Consider the following 20,739-nt stretch of genomic DNA (forward strand, 5'->3'; position numbering starts at 1 on the left):
ATACCAGAAGAAATTGAGGAAGTTTATAAAATAGGTTGTCGGAAATCTACTCAAGTCAAGTTAAAGACTGACTTTTTGAGATTTTCCTGTATGTTCTGTGTGGTTTAAACCCTCCTCCTTTTTCATTCCGGGCTGGGGAACGGCAGTGGCGGAGTTACTGAAATAAACTCTAGGAAAACTGGTATAGCATGGTAAAAAAAACAAAGCTTGAACAATTTTCCAAAACAAAATAAACAAAATAATGACAACTTTTTTTCAAATAAACGTATTCTGACCAAACCTTTTGCAGATTCACAGTTCACATAGCCCATATAAGTGATAAGTGATTATAGAGAAAGTCGCAAATTATTTTTCTATAATGACAGTTTTTTCTCTCAAAGGAACACATTTTGACCAAAATCTTTGTATATTCTTGGTTAGTATAGAGTCTCTAATTGCATCATAGAACCAGGTGCTCAGATATGCAGCAGATGTTGTAAAAAATGATCAGAATCATAGTTAACTTTTATATTCTAAAAAGTGCAAAAAAACTCAAGATGCCTGCTTTTATCACTGCTATTGTTGCAAAGACCTATTTCGGAGCCAGTTTTTTGACCAATTTTGTTTGTTTTGCTGCTTTAAAAAATTTCTGATTTTTGTTCTGAATCAGAGATGATTCAGAAATTGTTATTCTGATTTTGCTCTGATTCAGAGATTTTCAAAGAAAGTTGATTCTGAATTTTTCTCTGAATCAGAGAAATTCAGAATTCGTTCTGAATTATCTCTGATTCAGTACTGAAAACCTAAATTTCTCTGAAATTGTTCTGATTCAGTACTGATGATCTCTGAAGGTTAGGTACGGGTTGTCAATTTTAAATTCTAATTTTGTTAGTCTCCTTGCTTCATTTTTGTTAGACTTTTTTATGGCAACAGTTGGCCTAACTCACCCGATATAGCCTTGAACCCCCTAATCAGGACACCTTTGATCCAAGTGCAGACAGAAATATTTTTCTGCTTCAAAATAAGAAATCTTAAAGTTCTTTTATAAAGTAAAAAAGAGTTTTTGTATCAAGGGTTCCTTTAACATGGGCTTTTTAATAAACAAAATCAGAATATATTTTGCTTTGACATTTTTTTCGGTTGCTAGAAAGCCCGTGCATATTCGACTTAAACAGTGCTCTATTTGAACACTGTTCTTCATAATACTACAGGTTTTCAACTTACCTCTGACGTTCAGTACGGTAATTGAATGGTTATAGATACCGTACTGATGAAAAAGTTGCCTGTTGTTAATATCACCTATCAACTCATGGAAACGCAATTGAGCTTTTCAACTATCATGAGTCTTTAGATTCGCGTTTTCTCGTTTGCCTATTTGAAGAAATGATCTATTGAAGAAATGGACCTAATTCAAAAAACAAGACTGGTCGACAAATAAAGGGTATGACGAAGCGAAATTCGACAAATAATGGGTATACAACAGTCCATCGATATCGGGTAGAAAACCTTTGTCGATGTATGAAAAGATTTTTTGGTCAATTTAATTGTTTTCGACCATCCCGGATCACGGTTTTTGGGAGAATTTTTGTAAGAAATCCGGTGAATGTGGTGAATTTTTGTAAAAAATGCGGTGATTGCGGTGAATACGGTTAAAATAAATGTTTCACCGCATTTCACCGCTTTTCTTACATAAATTCACCGCATTTCTTACCAAAATTCACCGCATTTGCCTTTCAACGTCTACTCAATCTTGTTTAAATTCTCAAGAAATCGCCCAGACGTAAGTGACAGTTGAAGCAGTGGAATAAGCAGTAAACGGCATGGAGGGTGTGAGAGGTTCGAACCCGTTCAAGGACAATTGATTTTTGTAAGAACACTGAGAACGTGGTGAAAATAAATAATTCACCACGATTCACCGCAAAAAAATGTAAGAAATACACGGTGAAAATTATTTTTTTTTCACCGCATTTCTTACGAAAATTCACCGCCAAACCTCGACCCGGGATGTCATTAAGATAGGGGACATACTTTTCACCTCTACCGTATCTAGTCTTATCATATAGTCGATCTAGCAACGTGGTTCAACATATCTGTATCCATTTCGGTTTTTATATAGAACATGTATAGCACAAATGGTCTGATCACAGCGGTCTAGGGTCGCACAAGTAAACCTGGGATTATCTTGCAAAAATAACTACGCGTGGTTGGTGCAGAAATGTTAAGGCAGCCAAAATTGGTTGGAGGAACATAATACTTATATAATTATCTCAAGATTTTTACCTTTTTGAAACAAAAGTTCTTCTGCTTTTAGTCGCTGAAACTAGTCTTCAAGGGCCCTCGAGCGAGTCTGTTGTTGTGAATAACGCAATTGATGCAGCAGATAAAACAGCAGCCAATCCAACTGATAAGGAGGAAGAAAATGAGGCTGAAAATGTGCCACGTGACTCACGCTATCATCGGTGGTTTCTCTTCACAATGCAGTGTGTTCAGTTGATCGCAATTTGTGTAATTGCTCTGTCATTTCTTTTCATGTTGCCAACTTACTCGAACATGAGAAAACACGGTGAAGGAAAAAGGTTCGTGAAAATGTCTTTCCACGCACTTTTTGTGTGGAAAGACGTTTTGTTCGGCATTGTTATGTTTACATGCAACAGAGAAAATTTTGAAAATTTGCAATGCTATCCTGTTTTATCATGCTTGCGGCTAAAGTTAACTCATCAAAAGCTGTAACTTCATTGACCACTTTTTATGACAGTAAAACAGTCAATCAGGGTTTTATAGACCCGGGACGAGGAATTTAATCAAAATTATGTAGGAGCAGCGGTAACTAGCGTTGACAAGTTGGAAAATCCTATATATTAAATGCATGACAGTTTTTAAGGCACCGTGTTTAACGAATGGCGAAAAAGCATGTTTAAGAGGCCTCTGAAGAGCATGTTTGAGAACTATCGAAGAGCATGTTTAAGAGCTGTTGAGCAGCATGGTTAAGAGGGCAGATTGTGAGAGGTCAATGACCAAAAAATTGCTCTCATAAAAGGTCAATGTCCGAAAAAGCGCAGACTACAAAAGAGTCATTGACCTAAATGCAAAAAGAGTCAATGACCGATAATCCAGCTGCCAAAAGTTTTAGGCGCCGCAAAAAGAAACAGGGATACAAAAAAAGTCATTCACCGAAAAATGTCAATTAGAAATAGATCCAAAAAGAGGGTATTGCTATTTTTGGCCTTTCATTGATTTCTTGTTATTCCGTTGACAATATGCTGGTTGTCAGCATATGAGGTTAAACTACTCTATTTAAATGCTCTCAAACGAAGTTTGTAGCAATTATATTAGTCCTGTTGGTCTTTTTCATGAGATTTTTTCTTGAACGATTATTTTTGACCCATTTGACTTTTTGTCCTTAAAAACGGGATAAACAGGTAGCGCCCTTGGGCGTTAAGTTTCTTTAGAATCTTTATCTTCTCCTGAACACAAACTGATGCGATGCTTTAATCAAAACTTTGTACGCAAAATATATGTGTGAGCGATATGATATTTTTGAACAATCTTCATTTGTTTTCGGTTTTGCTTGATCTCTGTCTCTTGAAAGTTTTGAAACTGAAGTTTAAATAACTGCATCATGTGTTGCCAGATTTTTTCTAGATAAATGAAGATTTAACCTGCCAAAAGAATTGATTCTATTTTTATTTTGTACTCTCGAACGAAGATCTTTTCTCTCTTTTTTCTCTCTTTTTGTGCTCCTTCTTTCTCTCCTTCTTTTCTCTCTTTTTTCTTTTCTCTTCTTTTATTTATCTTTGTTTTCTTTTTGCTGTTTTTTTCTTATTTTTCTCTTTTTCGTTTCTCTTTCGTTTCTATCTTTTGTTTTGACTTTCTGATTTTCTGTTGCTTTTCTCTCTTTCTCTTCTGACGTTCTGTTCTGTCTTTTGTCTTTGTTTTTTGTCTGTTCTTTTCTGCCTTTCTTTTCTCTTTCGTTTTGCTTTTTTATTTATTCTTTTTCTCTGTCTTTTTTGTGTTTTTTTCTTTTGCTTTTCTCGTTCTTTTTGCTTCTCTTTCATTTGAATTTTTTTCTGTCTTCGTTCTATTCCATTTCTTCTCTCCTTTCTGTTTTTTTCTCGCCCTTTTCTCTTTCTGTTCTGTATTTTTTTCTGATATTTTTCTCTGTCTTTTTTCCGGTCTTGTTTAGCCTTTTTTTATCTCATTTTTTTAATTTTGTTCCTCTCTGTCGTTTCTGTCTTTAGTTTGTGCCCCTCTCGCTCCTTTTTTCTCCTGCTTTTCTCTCTTTCCTTTCTGTATTTCTTTCCTGTCTTTCTTCTCTTTCGTTTGTCTTTTTCTTTTCTGTTCTTTTCAGCTGCCTTTTTTTGCTCATTCCTTTTTTTCTCTTTCGTTACTGTCTTTATTTTCTTGTTCTTTTCTCTCTTTAATAGCCGCATAGCGATAGCCGGGGCTATTTTTAGCCTTCTCTCGGTTTTTTTATCTCGTTGTCAGGATTTTTGTTACGATCATATGACGTCACAACCACTTCAACTCTGCTTTCTGTTCATTGGTTCATTTAATTTAACTGAAATGCGTGTGTGGCGTCATTTTTCGCTCTTAGTGGCGCGAGTTTTTTTTGTTCATTCGCTGTGTTTAAATTTTTGGTCACACTTGACTTATCCCACTCTCAAAAATGACTTACTCAGTTTGAATTATTTTTTTATTGCCTTAGGTCAAAGAGATAAAGTCAAATGGGTGTGTGTCACTCTCAATGAAGGTTATTTAAGATCAGCTTATAGACGCAGCAAAAACTTATCAAGATTTTAAATCAAAATATAACATATCAGCCTTGAATGAAAAGACGATTTTTTTGGGTCTGTTTTTTTAACTGTGTTTTTTAGACTGCAAATCTACGGAGCTTTGGCGGCTATTTTCTGGCAATCTGCGAGTTATGTTTGCTTCTTTTTCTCTGTCTTGCTTTCCTCCCTTCTCTGTATTTATTTCTCTCTTGCTTTTCCTTTTTTCTTTTGCTCTTCTCTCTTTCATATCCTTTCCGTCTTTCGTCTCTTTCTTCCTGTTTTTCTCTCTTTTCTGCTTTTCTTTTTTCTTTTCTTTCTTTCAATTTTTCTGTTCGTCTGTTCTGCTTTTTTTCTGTTTTGTTTATTTTGTATTTCACATGTCTTTTCTTTTCCTTTTCTCTTGTTTTTTTCTGCCGTTATTTTTCTCATTCTTTCTACTTTCGTTCTCCTCTCATTTTTTTTATTTTGTCGTTTATTGCTGTTTCCGTTCTGTTTTCTGCTTCTCTCTTGCTTTGCCTTTTCTTTTCTGCTTTTCTTTTCTTGTTTCCTCTTTCTGTTCTTTTCTTCTGCCTCTTTTTTTCAACCTTTGTCTCTTTCTCTTTTGTTGTTGTCTTCTCTTTTTGCTCTCTACTCTCTCTTTTTTTCTGTTTTTTTCTGCCTTTTACTCTTTCTGTTGTCTCCTACTTTTTTCTCTTTATTTTCTGCCTTTCGTTTTGCTTTTCTGCTTTTTTTGTTTTTTTTCTGTCTTTTTTCTGCCATTCTTTTTTCTCATCTTTTTCTCTTTTTTGTTTCTCCTTAGCTTCTCTCTTTATTTCCTGCTTGTTTTTCCGTACATTTTGTCTTCCTTTTCTCTTTTTTCTCTGTCTTTTGTTTATGTCTTTCTTTTCTCTAATTTCTTTCTGTTTGTCTTTTCTGCCTCTTTTTGTTTCTTTTGTCTTTTTCTGTTCTGTCTCTCCTTCTCTTCTGTTCTTTTTAGTCTGCCTTGCTTTTCTTTGTCTTCTGTCTTTTTTCTCTTTTCTTCTTGTATTTCGTTTTTGTCTTTCCGCTATTGCTTTTCTCTTTTCTCTTTTCTTGGTTTTTTCCTGCCTTTCTTTGATTGCACTCGCTTTCTCTCCTTCCTGCCTCTGTGAGTTCTCTATATTTTCGCGTTCTTTCCTTTTTCCGTTCTTTTTTTCTCTCGCTTTTCTCTGTCTTTTCTGTCTGTCATTTCTCTCTTGCTTTTCTGTCTTTCTTTTCTCTCTTTTCTGTTTTTTCTCGCCCTTTTCTCTTTCTGTTCTGTATTTTTTTTCTGATATTTTTCTCTGTCTTATTTCCGGTCTTGTTTTGCCTTTCTTTTATCTCATTTTTTTTATTTTGTTCCTCTCTTTCGTTTCTGTCTTTAGTTTGTGCCCCTCTCGCTCCTTTTTTCTCCTGCTTTTCTCTCTTTCCTTTCTGTATTTCTTTCCTGTCTTTCTTCTCTTTCGTTTGTCTTTTTCTTTTCTGTTCTTTTCAGCTGCCTTTTTTTTGCTCATTCCTTTTTTCTCTTTCGTTACTGTCTTTATTTTCTTGTTCTTTTCTCTCTTTAATAGCCGCATAGCGATAGCCGGGGCTATTTTTAGCCTTCTCTCGGTTTTTTTTATCTCGTTGTCAGGATTTTTGTTACGATCATATGACGTCACAACCACTTCAACTCTGCTTTCTGTTCATTGGTTCATTTAATTTAACTGAAATGCGTGTGTGGCGTCACTTTTCGCTCTTAGTGGCGCGAGTTTTTTTGTTCATTCGCTGTGTTTAAATTTTTGGTCACACTTGACTTATCCCACTCTCAAAAATGACTTACTCAGTTTGAATTTTTTTTATTGCCCTAGGTCAAAGAGATAAAGTCAAATGGGTGTGTGTCACTCTCAATGAAGGTTATTTAAGATCAGCTTATAGACGCAGCAAAAACTTATCAAGATTTTAAATCAAAATATAACATATCAGCCTTGAATGAAAAGACGATTTTTTTGGGTCTGTTTTTTTAACTGTGTTTTTTAGACTGCAAATCTACGGAGCTTTGGCGGCTATTTTCTGGCAATCTGCGAGTTATGTTTGCTTCTTTTTCTCTGTCTTGCTTTCCTCCCTTCTCTGTATTTATTTCTCTCTTGCTTTTCCTTTTTTCTTTTGCTCTTCTCTCTTTCATATCCTTTCCGTCTTTCGTCTCTTTCTTCCTGTTTTTCTCTCTTTTCTGCTTTTCTTTTCTCTTTTCTTTCTTTCAATTTTGCTGTTCGTCTGTTCTGCTTTTTTTCTCTTTTGTTTATTTTGTATTTCACATGTCTTTTCTTTTCCTTTTCTCTTGTTTTTTTCTGCCGTTATTTTTCTCAATCTTTTTACTTTCGTTCCCCTCTCATTTTTTTTTATTTTGTCGTTTATTGCTGTTTCCGTTCTGTTTTCTTCTTCTCTCTTGCTTTGCCTGTTCTTTTCTGCTTTTCTTTTTTTGTTTCGTCTCTCTGTTCTTTTCTTCTGCCTTTTTTTTCATCCTTTGTCTCTTTCTCTTTTGTTGTTGTCTTCTCTTTTTGCTCTTTACTCTCTCTTTTTTTCTGTTCTTTTCTGCCTTTTACTTTTTCTGTTGTCTCCTACTTCTTTCTCTTTATTTTCTGCCTTTCGTTTTGCTTTTCTGCTTTTTTTGTTTTTTTTCTGTCTTTTTTCTGCCATTCTTTTTTCTCATCTTTTTCTCTTTTTTGTTTCTCCTTAGCTTCTCTCTTTATTTCCTGCTTGTTTTTCCGCACTTTTTGTCTTCCTTTTCTTTTTTTTCTCTGTCTTTTGTTTATGTCTTTCTTTTCTCTAATTTCTTTCTGTTTGTCTTTTCTGCCTCTTTTTGTTTCTTTTGTCTTTTTCTGTTCTGTCTCTCCTTCTCCTCTGTTCTTTTTAATCTGCCTTGCTTTTCTTTGTCTTCTGTCTTTTTTCTCTTTTCTTTTTGTATTTCGTTTTTGTCTTTCCTCTAATGCTTTTCTCTTTTCTCTTTTCTTGGTTTTTTCCTGCCTTTGATTGCACTCGCTTTCTCTCCTTCCTGCCTCTGTGAGTTCTCTATATTTTCTCGTTCTTTCCTTTTTCCGTTCTTTTTTTCTCTCGCTTTTCTCTGTCTTTTCTGTCTGTCATTTCTCTCTTGCTTTTCAGTCTTTCTTTTCTCTCTTAGCTGTTGCTTTTCTTTTTCTTTTCTCCCCTGCTTTTCACTTTCCTTTTCCCAATTCTGTCTCTTTCTTATACCTGTTTCTCTGTATTTATAGTCTTTCTTTTCTCTCTTGATTTTCTCTTTCCGTTTTCTCTTGCTTTTCTGTCCTTCCTGTTTCTCAATTCTGTGTTTTTTCTGTCTTTCTCTTACCTCTTTCTCTTGTTCTTTGCTCTTCCTTTCTTTCCTCATTTGTTTCTCTTTTCTCTTTTTCTGTTCTCTCTTTCCTTTATGCTTTTTTTACTTTTATCTTTAGTCTCTTGTTTTTCTCTTTTACTCCAGCTTTTCTCTCTTACTTCTCTCTTGCTTTTCTCCTTTCTTTTTTACTTCCCTCTTTTGTCTCTTTCTTTTCTGTCTTTCATTTCTCTTTCTTTTCTCCCTTTTCTGTCCATCATCTTTTTTCTTTACTATTTCTCTCATTTTTCTCTTGCTTTTGTTTGTTTGCAATTCTTTTCTCTCTTTCATTTGTCTTTACTCTTTTTCGTCTTTTCTCTCTATTTTGTCTTTTTTCTAGCTTTCATCTCTTGTTTTTCTCTCTCTTTCTCTTATTTCTGTATTGCTTTTCTCCTTTCTTTTTTACTTCTCTTTTTTGTCTCATTTTTTTCTGTCATTCATTTTTTTCTCCGTTTTCTGTCCATCATCTTTTTTCTTTAATGTTTCTCTTTTTTCTCTTGCTTTTCATTTTTTACGTTTTTTTTCTTTTATCAATCATTTGTCGTTTGTCTTTTCTCTTTTTCGTCTTTTCTCTCTATTTTGTCTTTTTTCTGTCTTTTTTCTCTCCTTTTTGCTCTTGCTTTTCTTTCTTTATTTCCAGTCTTTTTTTCCTCTTTTTTTCTGTCTCTCTTTTGTCTTCTGTCTCTTTTCTCTTTTTCGTTTATTTCTTTTCACGTTCCTTTCTGCGTTTCCTCTTTTTTGTCTGTTTTCTCCTTCCATGTCTCTTTTTACGTTCCTCAATCATGCAGCCTAACGTATTAGGTGCGTTACGCTACGTCACCATCTAGAAGTTTGCTATCTGTACTAGTCTTAGCGCTCATTAAATATGCAAATTATCAAAGCCCAAAAATTGAACATAAAATTGCTGGTACTTGGGGGTAATATACTAAATCAAACACATCGATAACGTAACGTAATACCTATGAATGTTGAACGAGTGGCATATTTTCCAGCGCGAAGTGGTACGAGAAAAAAATGAATTTTAAAACTTCTATTTTTTTTTATGATCTCGTTATGCTTTTGCGGGCCTGCTAGTTTACTTTAAATACAACGCGTTCAACTCAAAATTATGTAAGAAACAATTGGTTAAATTTCCGACTTGTCAACGTTAGTTACCGCTAGACTTACATAATTTTGCGTTGAATTTAGGGTAGATCTTACATACTTTTGCAATGAGTTTAGCGTCAGTTTGATAAATTTGGACGCAGCTAATAGACGCAGCAAAAACTTATCAAGATTTTGAATCAAAATATAACATATCAGCCTTGAATGAAAAGACGATTTTTTGGGTCTGTTTTTTTAACTGTGTTTTTTAGACTGCGGATCTACGGAAGTTTGGCGGCTATTTTCTGGCAATCTGCGAGTTATGTTTGCTTCTTTTTCTCTGTCTTGCTTTCCTCCCTTCTCTGTATTTATTTCTCTCTTGCTTTTCCTTTCTTCTTTTGCTCTTCTCTCTTTCATATCCTTTCCGTCTTTCGTCTCTTTCTTCCTGTTTTTCTCTCTTTTCTGCTTTTCTTTTCTCTTTTCTTTCTTTCAATTTTGCTGTTCGTCTGTTCTGCTTTTTTTCTCTTTTGTTTATTTTGTATTTCACATGTCTTTTCTTTTCCTTTTCTCTTGTTTTTTTCTGCCGTTATTTTTCTCAATCTTTTTACTTCCGTTCCCCTCTCATTTTTTTTATTTTGTCGTTTATTGCTGTTTCCGTTCTGTTTTCTTCTTCTCTCTTGCTTTGCCTTTTCTTTTCTGCTTTTCTTTTCTTGTTTCCTCTTTCTGTTCTTTTCTTCTGCCTTTTTTTTCATCCTTTGTCTCTTTCTCTTTTGTTGTTGTCTTCTCTTTTTGCTCTTTACTCTCTCTTTTTTTCTGTTCTTTTCTGCCTTTTACTCTTTCTGTTGTCTCCTACTTTTTTCTCCTTAATTTCTGCCTTTCGTTTTGCTTTTCTGCTTTTTTTTGTTTTTTTCTGTCTTTTTTCTGCCATTCTTTTTTCTCATCTTTTTCTGTCATTCATTTTTTTCTCCGTTTTCTGTCCATCATCTTTTTTCTTTAATGTTTCTCTTTTTTCTCTTGCTTTTCATTTTTTACGTTTTTTTTTCTTTTATCAATCATTTGTCGTTTGTCTTTTCTCTTTTTCGTCTTTTCTCTCTATTTTGTCTTTTTTCTGTCTTTTTTCTCTCCTTTTTGCTCTTGCTTTTCTTTCTTTATTTCCAGTCTTTTTTTCCTCTTTTTTTCTGTCTCTCTTTTGTCTTCTGTCACTTTTCTCTTTTTCGTTTATTTCTTTTCACGTTCCTTTCTGCGTTTCCTCTTTTTTGTCTGTTTTCTCCTTCCATGTCTCTTTTTACGTTCCTCAATCATGCAGCCTAACGTATTAGGTGCGTTACGCTACGTCACCATCTAGAAGTTTGCTATCTGTACTAGTCTTAGCGCTCATTAAATATGCAAATTATCAAAGCCCTAAAATTGAACATAAAATTGCTGGTACTTGGGGGTAATATACTAAATCAAACACATCGATAACGTAACGTAATACCTATGAATGTTGAACGAGTGGCATATTTTCCAGCGCGAAGTGGTACGAGAAAAAAATGAATTTTAAAACTTCTATTTTTTTTTATGATCTCGTTATGCTTTTGCGGGCCTGCTAGTTTACTTTAAATACAACGCGTTCAACTCAAAATTATGTAAGAAACAATTGGTTAAATTTCCGACTTGTCAACGTTAGTTACCGCTAGACTTACATAATTTTGCGTTGAATTTAGGGTAGATCTTACATACTTTTGCAATGAGTTTAGCGTCAGTTTGATAAATTTGGACGCAGCTAATAGACGCAGCAAAAACTTATCAAGATTTTGAATCAAAATATAACATATCAGCCTTGAATGAAAAGACGATTTTTTGGGTCTGTTTTTTTAACTGTGTTTTTTAGACTGCGGATCTACGGAAGTTTGGCGGCTATTTTCTGGCAATCTGCGAGTTATGTTTGCTTCTTTTTCTCTGTCTTGCTTTCCTCCCTTCTCTGTATTTATTTCTCTCTTGCTTTTCCTTTCTTCTTTTGCTCTTCTCTCTTTCATATCCTTTCCGTCTTTCGTCTCTTTCTTCCTGTTTTTCTCTCTTTTCTGCTTTTCTTTTCTCTTTTCTTTCTTTCAATTTTGCTGTTCGTCTGTTCTGCTTTTTTTCTCTTTTGTTTATTTTGTATTTCACATGTCTTTTCTTTTCCTTTTCTCTTGTTTTTTTCTGCCGTTATTTTTCTCAATCTTTTTACTTCCGTTCCCCTCTCATTTTTTTTTATTTTGTCGTTTATTGCTGTTTCCGTTCTGTTTTCTTCTTCTCTCTTGCTTTGCCTTTTCTTTTCTGCTTTTCTTTTCTTGTTTCCTCTTTCTGTTCTTTTCTTCTGCCTTTTTTTTTCATCCTTTGTCTCTTTCTCTTTTGTTGTTGTCTTCTCTTTTTGCTCTTTACTCTCTCTTTTTTTCTGTTCTTTTCTGCCTTTTACTCTTTCTGTTGTCTCCTACTTTTTTCTCCTTAATTTCTGCCTTTCGTTTTGCTTTTCTGCATTTTTTTGTTTTTTTCTGTCTTTTTTCTGCCATTCTTTTTTCTCATCTTTTTCTCTTTTTTGTTTCTCCTTAGCTTCTCTCTTTATTTCCTGCTTGTTTTTCCGTACTATTTGTCTTCCTTTTCTCTTTTTTCTCTGTCTTTTGTTTATGTCTTTCTTTTCTCTAATTTCTTTCTGTTTGTCTTTTCTGCCTCTTTTTGTTTCTTTTGTCTTTTTCTGTTCTGTCTCTCCTTCTCTTCTGTTCTTTTTAGTCTGCCTTGCTTTTCTTTGTCTTCTGTCTTTTTTCTCTTTTCTTTTTGTATTTCGTTTTTGTCATTCCTCTATTGCTTTTCTCTTCTCTTTTCTTGGTTTTTTCCTGCCTTTCTTTGGTTGCACTCGCTTTCTCTCCTTCCTGCCTCTGTGAGTTCTCTATATTTTCGCGTTCTTTCCTTTTTCCGTTCTTTTTTTCTCTCGCTTTTCTCTGTCTTTCCTGTCTGTCATTTCTCTCTTGCTTTTCTGTCTTTCTTTTCTCTCTTTTCTGTTGCTTTTCTTTTTCTTGTCTCCCCTGCTTTTCACTTTCCTTTTCCCAATTCTGTCTCTTTCTTAAACCTGTTTCTCTGTATTTATAGTCTTTCTTTTCTCTCTTGATTTTCTCTTTCCGTTTTTTCTTGCTTTTCTGTCTTTCCTGTTTCTCAATTCTGTGTTTTTTCTGTCTTTCTCCTACCTCTTTTTCTTGTTCTTTGCTCTTCCTTTCTTTCCTCATTTGTTTCTCTTTTCTCTTTTTCTGTTCTCTCTTTCCATTCTGATTTTTTTACTTTTATCTTTATTCTCTTGTTTTTCTCTTTTACTCCTGATTGTCTCTATTACTTCTCTCTTGCTTTTCTCTTTTCTTTTTTACTTCCCTCTTTTGTCTCTTTCTTTTCTGTCTTTCATTTCTCTTTCTTTTCTCCCTTTTCTGTCCATCATCTTTTTTCTTTACTATTTCTCTTATTTTTCTCTTGCTTTTGTTTGTTTGTAATTCTTTTCTCTCTTTCATTTGTCTTTACTCTTTTTCGTCTTTTCTCTCTATTTTGTCTTTTTTCTAGCTTTCATCTCTTGTTTTTCTCTCTCTTTCTCTTATTTCTGTATTGCTTTTCTCCTTTCTTTTTTACTTCTCTTTTTTGTCTCATTTTTTTCTGTCATTCATTTTTTTCTCCGTTTTCTGTCCATCATCTTTTTTCTTTAATGTTTCTCTTTTTTCTCTTGCTTTTCTTTTTTTACGTTTTTTTTCTTTTATCATTCATTTGTCGTTTGTCTTTTCTCTTTTTCGTCTTTTCTCTCTATTTTGTCTTTTTTCTGTCTTTTTTCTCTCCTTTTTGCTCTTGCTTTTCTTTCTTTATTTCCAGTCTTTTTTTCCTCTTTTTTTCTGTCTCTCTTTTGTCTTCTGTCTCTTTTCTCTTTTTCGTTTATTTCTTTTCACGTTCCTTTCTGCGTTTCCTCTTTTTTGTCTGTTTTCTCCTTCCATGTCTCTTTTTACGTTCCTCAAACATGCAGCCTAACGTATTAGGTGCGTTACGCTACGTCACCATCTAGAAGTTTGCTATCTGTACTAGTCTTAGCGCTCATTAAATATGCAAATTATCAAAGCCCAAAAATTGAACATAAAATTGCTGGTACTTGGGGGTAATATACTAAATCAAACACATCGATAACGTAACGTAATACCTATGAATGTTGAACGAGTGGCATATTTTCCAGCGCGACGTGGTACGAGAAAAAAATGAATTTTAAAACTTCTATTCTTTTAAATGATCTCGTTATGCTTTTGCGGGCCTGCTAGTTTACTTTAAAAACAACGCGTTCAACTCAAAATTATGTAAGAAACAATTGGTTAAATTTCCGACTTGTCAATGTTAGTTACCGCTAGACTTACATAATTTTGCGTTGAATTTAGGGTAGATCTTACATACTTTTGCAATGAGTTTAGCGTCAGTTTGATAAATTTGGATCTTACCTAACGATATGTAGTTATAGCTTAGAGTTTGCAATGCCCATTCGGTTTTGCTGGTTGTTTTTAACCGCTTCCTCAATTTTTTTTATAATTTCTTCACTGAAAATTGTCTTTGTTGAGTTAGTTTTAGCAAGTTGCCTGAAACAGGTGAAGGTACACTGAAATATTTGGTTCCACGAAATTTGAAAGAATTATGAGCTTGACCCATGGAGTCAACGACCTGAGGTTAAAATACAGGCTTTGTACAAAAACCATTGTTCATATGCAAGCTGTACAATCTGACATATAAAATAACGAATTAGTTCGACAAATTGACGGAAATATTCCAGCGCGTTCAAATTTTTAGTCCTTCTTTTTGGTATTTACATAACTTTATGAGTTTCACTTGTTTCATTTGTAAACTTCCGCGACATATTGTGCTTTTCTCCCTTAATATTGGTCGTTCTTCCACAAGCAGTTCGTAGCTGACCGTTACTTTTTGCAGTTCCGCAAGACGATAGATCTTGATTCGTGTTTCTTCTTGACAAGATGTTCCAATTCAGCAGATGAGAGAGATATTCGCTGGTTCAAACGAAATTTCTCTGAGTCTTTTCTGAAGAACCTTAGCGTAATATATCTTCCTGTTGTTTTGTTTGCATTCACAGATTCAAAGAGACTTCCAAGCACAAAATTTCATAGTGAAGTTAATACTACCTTGAAAGAAAAACTTTTGTCATGCGGTTGTTTCTGTGGAGAAAAAAATGCAATTTAAATGGTCACAACACTATGTAAGAGAAGTTTAGGATATTCAACTAAATTTGATTTGCACTGAGAAAAAAATGCAATGCCAATAAAACTGTTTATGATCACTTTTGTAACCTCACGTTTTTGTCGATCGCAGAGATGTGCTCGAAATAGAAAATAATCTCAAACTACCAAAATTCAACGGGCCCTATGTATTGAAGTCATAAAAAACTTTGGAAAAATTAGTCTTAAAACAAGATTACACAAAATTTTGAGCACTGTTCTCATACCAATAATCAAAACAGCACTTGAAACTTTGAAAAATTATAATTGAATATAACAGCGTCGACAGTTTTAGTGTTGTTTAATCTAAATTTTTTCTTACAAAATTTAAACCGAAAAACAGAAAAAACTTGGCCACAATTAACAAAAGATAACAAAGATTCAACACCCAGTTAATCATTATTATCTGATTTATGAAAATTTTACGTGACGAACCTTTTTTAAATTGTGTTTTCACTAAAAAAGCTCTTTTATTTCATTTTTCTTCTCCAAAAAACCTCTGTTTTTATTTTTTAATTCAGGAAACACAAAAAAATTGACAGAAAGTAACAAAAATATCATCAATTAACGCCCAAATAAATATTGTTATTATTCCTACCATACTTTTACCTGACAAAACTTTCTAATCAATTGTGAAAAACTTTTTTGTTCGCCATTTTTGCCTAAAATTGTTATTTAACCTTGTAAATTTTTTGCTTTTTTATATGATGGTTTATTCAAAAAATACAAAAAACTGATCGAATTTTAACACATAAAAAACTTTCGAAAAACACACAATTCTAAAAGATTATTATAGCTACCAAATTTTATCAAATTTAATTTTCTGTAGAAAAGCTTATCTGCTACGAAGAACAATTTCTTAAGAACTTCTCACAACAGTTTATGCATTTTTTTTAAGTTTTGGTCTGTTTTTGGCGCAATGTGAGTCCATAAATAAGCCTCAATTTTACAATTCAATAGTTTTACAATTCTTAATTGCAAACAGTTTTCCATGAAAAATAAAACCCGGTAAATTCTTACCACTTGGAGGTCTCACACTTGCAAATTGATAAAATTTCCTCTGTATTCCATCAGGTTAGTCACTTTTGCCTTTTCAGTCTTTCATTAGTCTCACTAGAATAGGAACTCAAAATCACGATTTATTTGATAGTTTTATTTTTTTTGTTTCGACAAGTAAATTGAAAATATAACCCTGGGGTTAAATATTACAGGTTTAAAATTAAAAATACAAATTTAATGCAATGTTAAAAATCAAAATTAGTGGTTCCGTTTTTTAAAGGTAAAAATAACTTTTGAAGCCACCAACGTTCCTTTCCAACGGTACAAGTTTGAATTGTTGAAGCAGATGCTGTTTTAACATGCGTTTAAACTTTGAGCGTGATCTGATATTCCGGACTTCATGCGGAAGTTTATTCCATTTTTGGATGCTTCTTTTTTGTAATGATCGACTGCTCGAGAATTAGCAGTTCAGTTCTGTTGTTTTTTCTCACTAACACATTACCACTTAGAAAAAAACTCTCAGTGCCGTCTGTTTTCAATAATGAAATATCATTGCTAAGTTTTGAAACACTCATCTGGCTTATTAAAAGTTCTGCAGGCAAAATGTCAGATTTTACTTTAATTCCCCAATTGATTTGTCGATTAATTCGCTGCATTGCAGAGAAATTCAGGTTGTGAAAAAATAGAGCACTCAATGTTAAATGAGAAAGGACTAGTGATTTGAATAGCATCAATCGTGCTTTCAGAGGTAACTGATAACGTAAAAGGTATGTGGATCTAATCGCTGTGGCCGTATTTGATAGGACTTTGTTGAGTTGTACATGAAAATTAAATTTATATTCAATCATCATAACCAAGTATCTGCAGTGACTTTGTGGTTTAATTTCTTGTCCCCGAAAAACTATTGGACCAAAATTTTCATTTTCTTCCGAGACGCAAAGAAGTTCAGTTTTACCGGTATTCATGGTTAATTTGTTTTGCTTTAGATAATTATCTGTGTTCTCTAGTATTTCAGAAACATATTTTTCCAGTTCGCTGACCTTGTTTCTGCTAAAATGGAAACTTGTGTCATCAGCAAATTGAATTATGTTGAAGTTTCTTTGTACCTTTTCTCGAAAATGCTTAATGTAGAGACGAAAAACTAGTGGCCCTAAAACCGTTCCCTGTGGAACACCATGATTTGTTTCCAGCCATTCTGAGTAAACATCATTTATCTTAACACACTGCTGTCTGTTTTTGAAAAATGAAGCAAATAAATCAACTGCATTTTCTAAAAAACCGTAAGCTTCAATTTTTTTGAGAAAAAATTTGTGCGATATTGAATTAAATGCTTTAGCTGGATCAATAAAAACAGCAATTGAAAATTTTTAATATATTATAGTTTTCTTGTAATGCTTCGATTAAGTGTAAAACAGCATCTGTAGAAGACTTATCTCTTTGAAATCCAAACTGTGTACCGTTCAAAATTTTTTCTTTTTGTATAAATTCGTTAACCTGATTGAGAATTATACGCTTAAAGAGTTTTGCAGACATTGGTGCAATTGAGATAGGCCTATAGTTCTCACATTTTTTTACGTCCCCTTTTTTGTAGACCGGACTAATGAAAGCAAGTGTTAAGTTTTCCGGGAAAATATTTTGACTATGCATGTGTTAAAAACAAGCTGCAAATGGGTTCCGATTGGAAACTTTGCTGACTTTGAAAACGCCTGGACCCGGAGACTTATTGTTGTCGAGTGAATGGATTTTGTTCATCTCGCATTCCCTTTCAACAAAACATCATTCTCACAATACCAATTTCACAAAAATCCAAATTAAAAAGTTTTTTAAAGGCGCAAAAAGGCCGTGTCGGGAATGTCGCGGAGGAGGACACACCAACTTAAAGAATTTTTGCACTTTTAATCCCCTCAACAAACTCCGCTCACGGCCATAAAAGACCATTTCTAGTTTTTTTTCTGAAAAGGACATCTAAAAAAGTCCATTCCTGCATTGTCAAGGGGGTATAGGTCCCCCTGCATTAAAATGCCGGAATTTTTACTTGAATAACAGGGGGAAACGCCATGTCTCCATCTTCAGACCGCAAGACATGCTTTAAAGTTTCGGGGATGAATTTCGTATTTCAAATTTTAGCTAGAAAGGAGCAAAAATTATCCGTACTGGCTTTCAATGTCATAATCGTTTTTCTATTTATCGTTTCTGAAATTGAACTGAGGGTATCAAGAAGTGGCCTGCTATTAGTCAGTTTCGAATTTTGATCAAATTTGATTGCAAAGGGTTCTTTCAGTGCTGAATTGCGTTATCATACGGCCATGACATTCCTACCTAGGTGTCTTTTCTTTAGTTTATAAATTATATTGCAATTTATCTAGTTCAGTTTATTCTTAAATTTCATTTCCCTAACAAAGTCATCCATATTCTTAAAGTCATCCATATCTCTAACAAGATGCAGTGAAGAAATAGTCTTAAACAAATCTTCAATTTCATTTTCGAGTTGCCCTGATGCATGATCATTTTATGGTCAAACTCTGCTTCCTGCTTCCTGTTGTTTTATTGTAAACAGGTTAATTTCTTAACTTTGATCGCTATAATTGAGTTGGTACTACAAACTAATCATTTGTGCTGCGTTTTTTCAACTAGAATTAGGCATCGTCAACTGAAGTTCAATATCGACTTGAGAAGAATAACCAAAAATTTTTATTCAAAAGTAAATTGGTCATTCGCGCCGCGAAGTCTGATCTAAATAGTGACATAAGTAATAGCATTGCGAAAAATACTAAAGCAAACTACAAAATCAACACATGGTGCAGTGAGTTAAAAAATCAACGAAAATTCCGCTGCACATAGGTGCATTCTCGGAGAGGCCAACAACAACTCCTCTACTATCTTGGGAGAAAAAGATTGTTGACGAGAAATTCGTTCTTCATGCAAACTTGATGAATGGCTACAAGACGCAGCAGTTCTCTGCCTCGTTGAACCAGTCCATGTTGAACAGGTAGAGTAGACTACTCAACAATCAGTCAGAGCGACATAGATCGACACAGAATGCGTAATTGAAAGGTCATTTAAAAAGACCTATAAAAACATAGATGAAAACTGGAATCCTCTGTGGAGAAAAACCAGATAAACCCTGAGTCATTTAGGATAGAAAAGCCGTTTCAAGGTTGTGCTTCTCGCTTGGCACAAAAGGGAGACGAAGCTTCAATAGCAAACATCTTCTGTTGGAGATCGAAAAACAAGCAACAAAATAAGTGGGAAATAAAAGAAGGGGTTGTTTCTACAAAACAGAAGAAAACGTATGACAGATACAAACTTTTATCCTTTAAACATCAAAAAAGAGAAAAGAGAGTTGAATGAGATTTTCTACGGTCGTTTGAAGGAACAATCCTAACAATTGCAGATGAAGAAGACTCAATAATCTGCGACATCTTCAGCACACAAATGATTGATTTCGAAACACAAAAGGAACCTATCCGTGCAAGATCAAAAAACAACAACAGATCTATCAGAGTTAAGATACCAATACTCAATCGGTAAAGTTAAGTGACAAATTTGGACTATAGAAATCGTAATGCCAACAACTTCCCAAAAAGACAACACCCCAATTGCAACTAGAATGGGTTCAAAGAGAATCGATCATCCAAAGATTGCTGCAATTGTGGTCAAAGATTGAATAACGCTGACAGACAAAATTGCCTTGTTCAAAGAAAAAACTACCATAACTTGAAAATGCTAATCATTTTGCTAAGATATGCCGTAAACCAAAAAAACGGATAGAGCAACCTCAAAACAAAACTCGACAAACGAATAACAACCAGATAGAGAACAATCAAACAATTGCTGATGATGACGAAGAAACCGTAAATTATATCAACATGAACGCGACCTCCATAAAAAGTTTGTGATTCAACACTTGATAGTGATTCAGAAGTTAACAACGTTGCTGCAATCTTGAGTGGCTACTAAAGTGGAACGAAAAACATCAATACTGAGTTTGATAAAATCCTGAGCAACGATTGACTGAGGAACTGTTTGTAATATCATCAACGAAAGTCCAGCTAACAAAATCTTTGCCAACAACGTAACTGCTGTGTGGATTCATTCGCCAGATGAAAAGGAACTCAAACTATTTGCTAAGGAACCAACAAAATTGGAGATAGGAATTCTGTAGACTGCAACAACTGAAGACTACTAGTCGCCGTTTGACGGTATCTCTTCATAGAGTTGGGACTCGCAATTATAAAGCATCGAATCAACAACGGTAAATCTTTTGATAAAATAAATAATGATTCTACACAATGTCTAATCAAACAAGCAATCGCGTCTCCATTTGCCGGCTTAGTTTTATCGGTTTAGTCAAGATTTGGATAACCTAACTCTCATGTGGCAAAAGCGAAAATCCACAAACGTTACACAGTAAACCCTTATACAAAGTAGACGAGTCTCCATAAAATTACAGCCAAAAGTTACAGTAAAAATTAGACGCCTACAAAAGAGGACAACATTGAAGAATTGGTGGCTATTCTGATGAAAATTCCATTTCAGCCATTATCATTAGCGTGAAGAGAAGACCAAACAATTGAACTGGCATTAGATTTAAAAGTCTTGAAGAAAGTTATTCATAAAAACAAAATTAAAAACCAAACACTGAAATGCTTACGGATTCCTTATCACAACATCTTACTAAAACACAAAACAGTCAAACAAACCATGATTTAGACAAGGACACAAACCCAGGGAGATTTTTCCTCATTGATGCTCAGTAGGCAGATAGGGGGGTGTACAGCGACACTGAAGTTGAACGTGCCGCATTGAAGGAAATTCTTGCCGCGAGCAACTGAGAAGCAAGCACAAAAACAGGTCAGAGTGCCGCGACTCCTGTGGTCTCAGGATACTGAAAGGTTTATCCCCAGATCAGAAAGAAGCGTGCAAGTGAAGATTAAACAAACGAGAAACATCAATGCAATTAAACGCCAAAAGAAGAACTGGGACGGAGTTTACGAAATTCTTGCTCCTGGGAGCACAGTGGGAAATATCAGCCCGCAGCTAGCTATATCAAATAGCTGAATAAAGCTGAAGTGAGTGTCAGAATTTGTGACATTGCAAGATTTGGCACCAAAGAAGAGCGTAATACCGAACTTGCCAAACATTCTCAATCAAGAACCCCATCGGGTCACGGAGAAAGCACTAGAGCAGAAATTGAAGTTCATACACGGAACTTGATGAGAACGATACAAGGCGATAAGAAAATAAGACGACTGGAAAGACTAAGCAAGTTAGGTTAGTGTGGTGTTGACAC

General features: G+C 34.3%; 1 protein-coding gene across 1 annotated transcript in view; it reads left to right on the forward strand.

Annotated features, from left to right (window-relative positions):
• Positions 1 to 20,739, forward strand: part of LOC142347944 (uncharacterized) — a 63,879-nt gene that overhangs the window by 9,756 nt on the left and 33,384 nt on the right. Inside the window, exon 2 of the mRNA XM_075399109.1 lies at positions 2,291 to 2,555. Coding sequence (XP_075255224.1) covers positions 2,291 to 2,555 — 265 coding nt within the window. The remainder of the gene's footprint in view (positions 1 to 2,290; positions 2,556 to 20,739) is intronic.

The sequence above is a fragment of the Convolutriloba macropyga genome, chromosome 10, assembly GCF_964194025.1.
Source record: "Convolutriloba macropyga chromosome 10, txConMacr16.3, whole genome shotgun sequence".
NCBI classification, from domain to species: Eukaryota; Metazoa; Xenacoelomorpha; order Acoela; family Convolutidae; genus Convolutriloba; species Convolutriloba macropyga.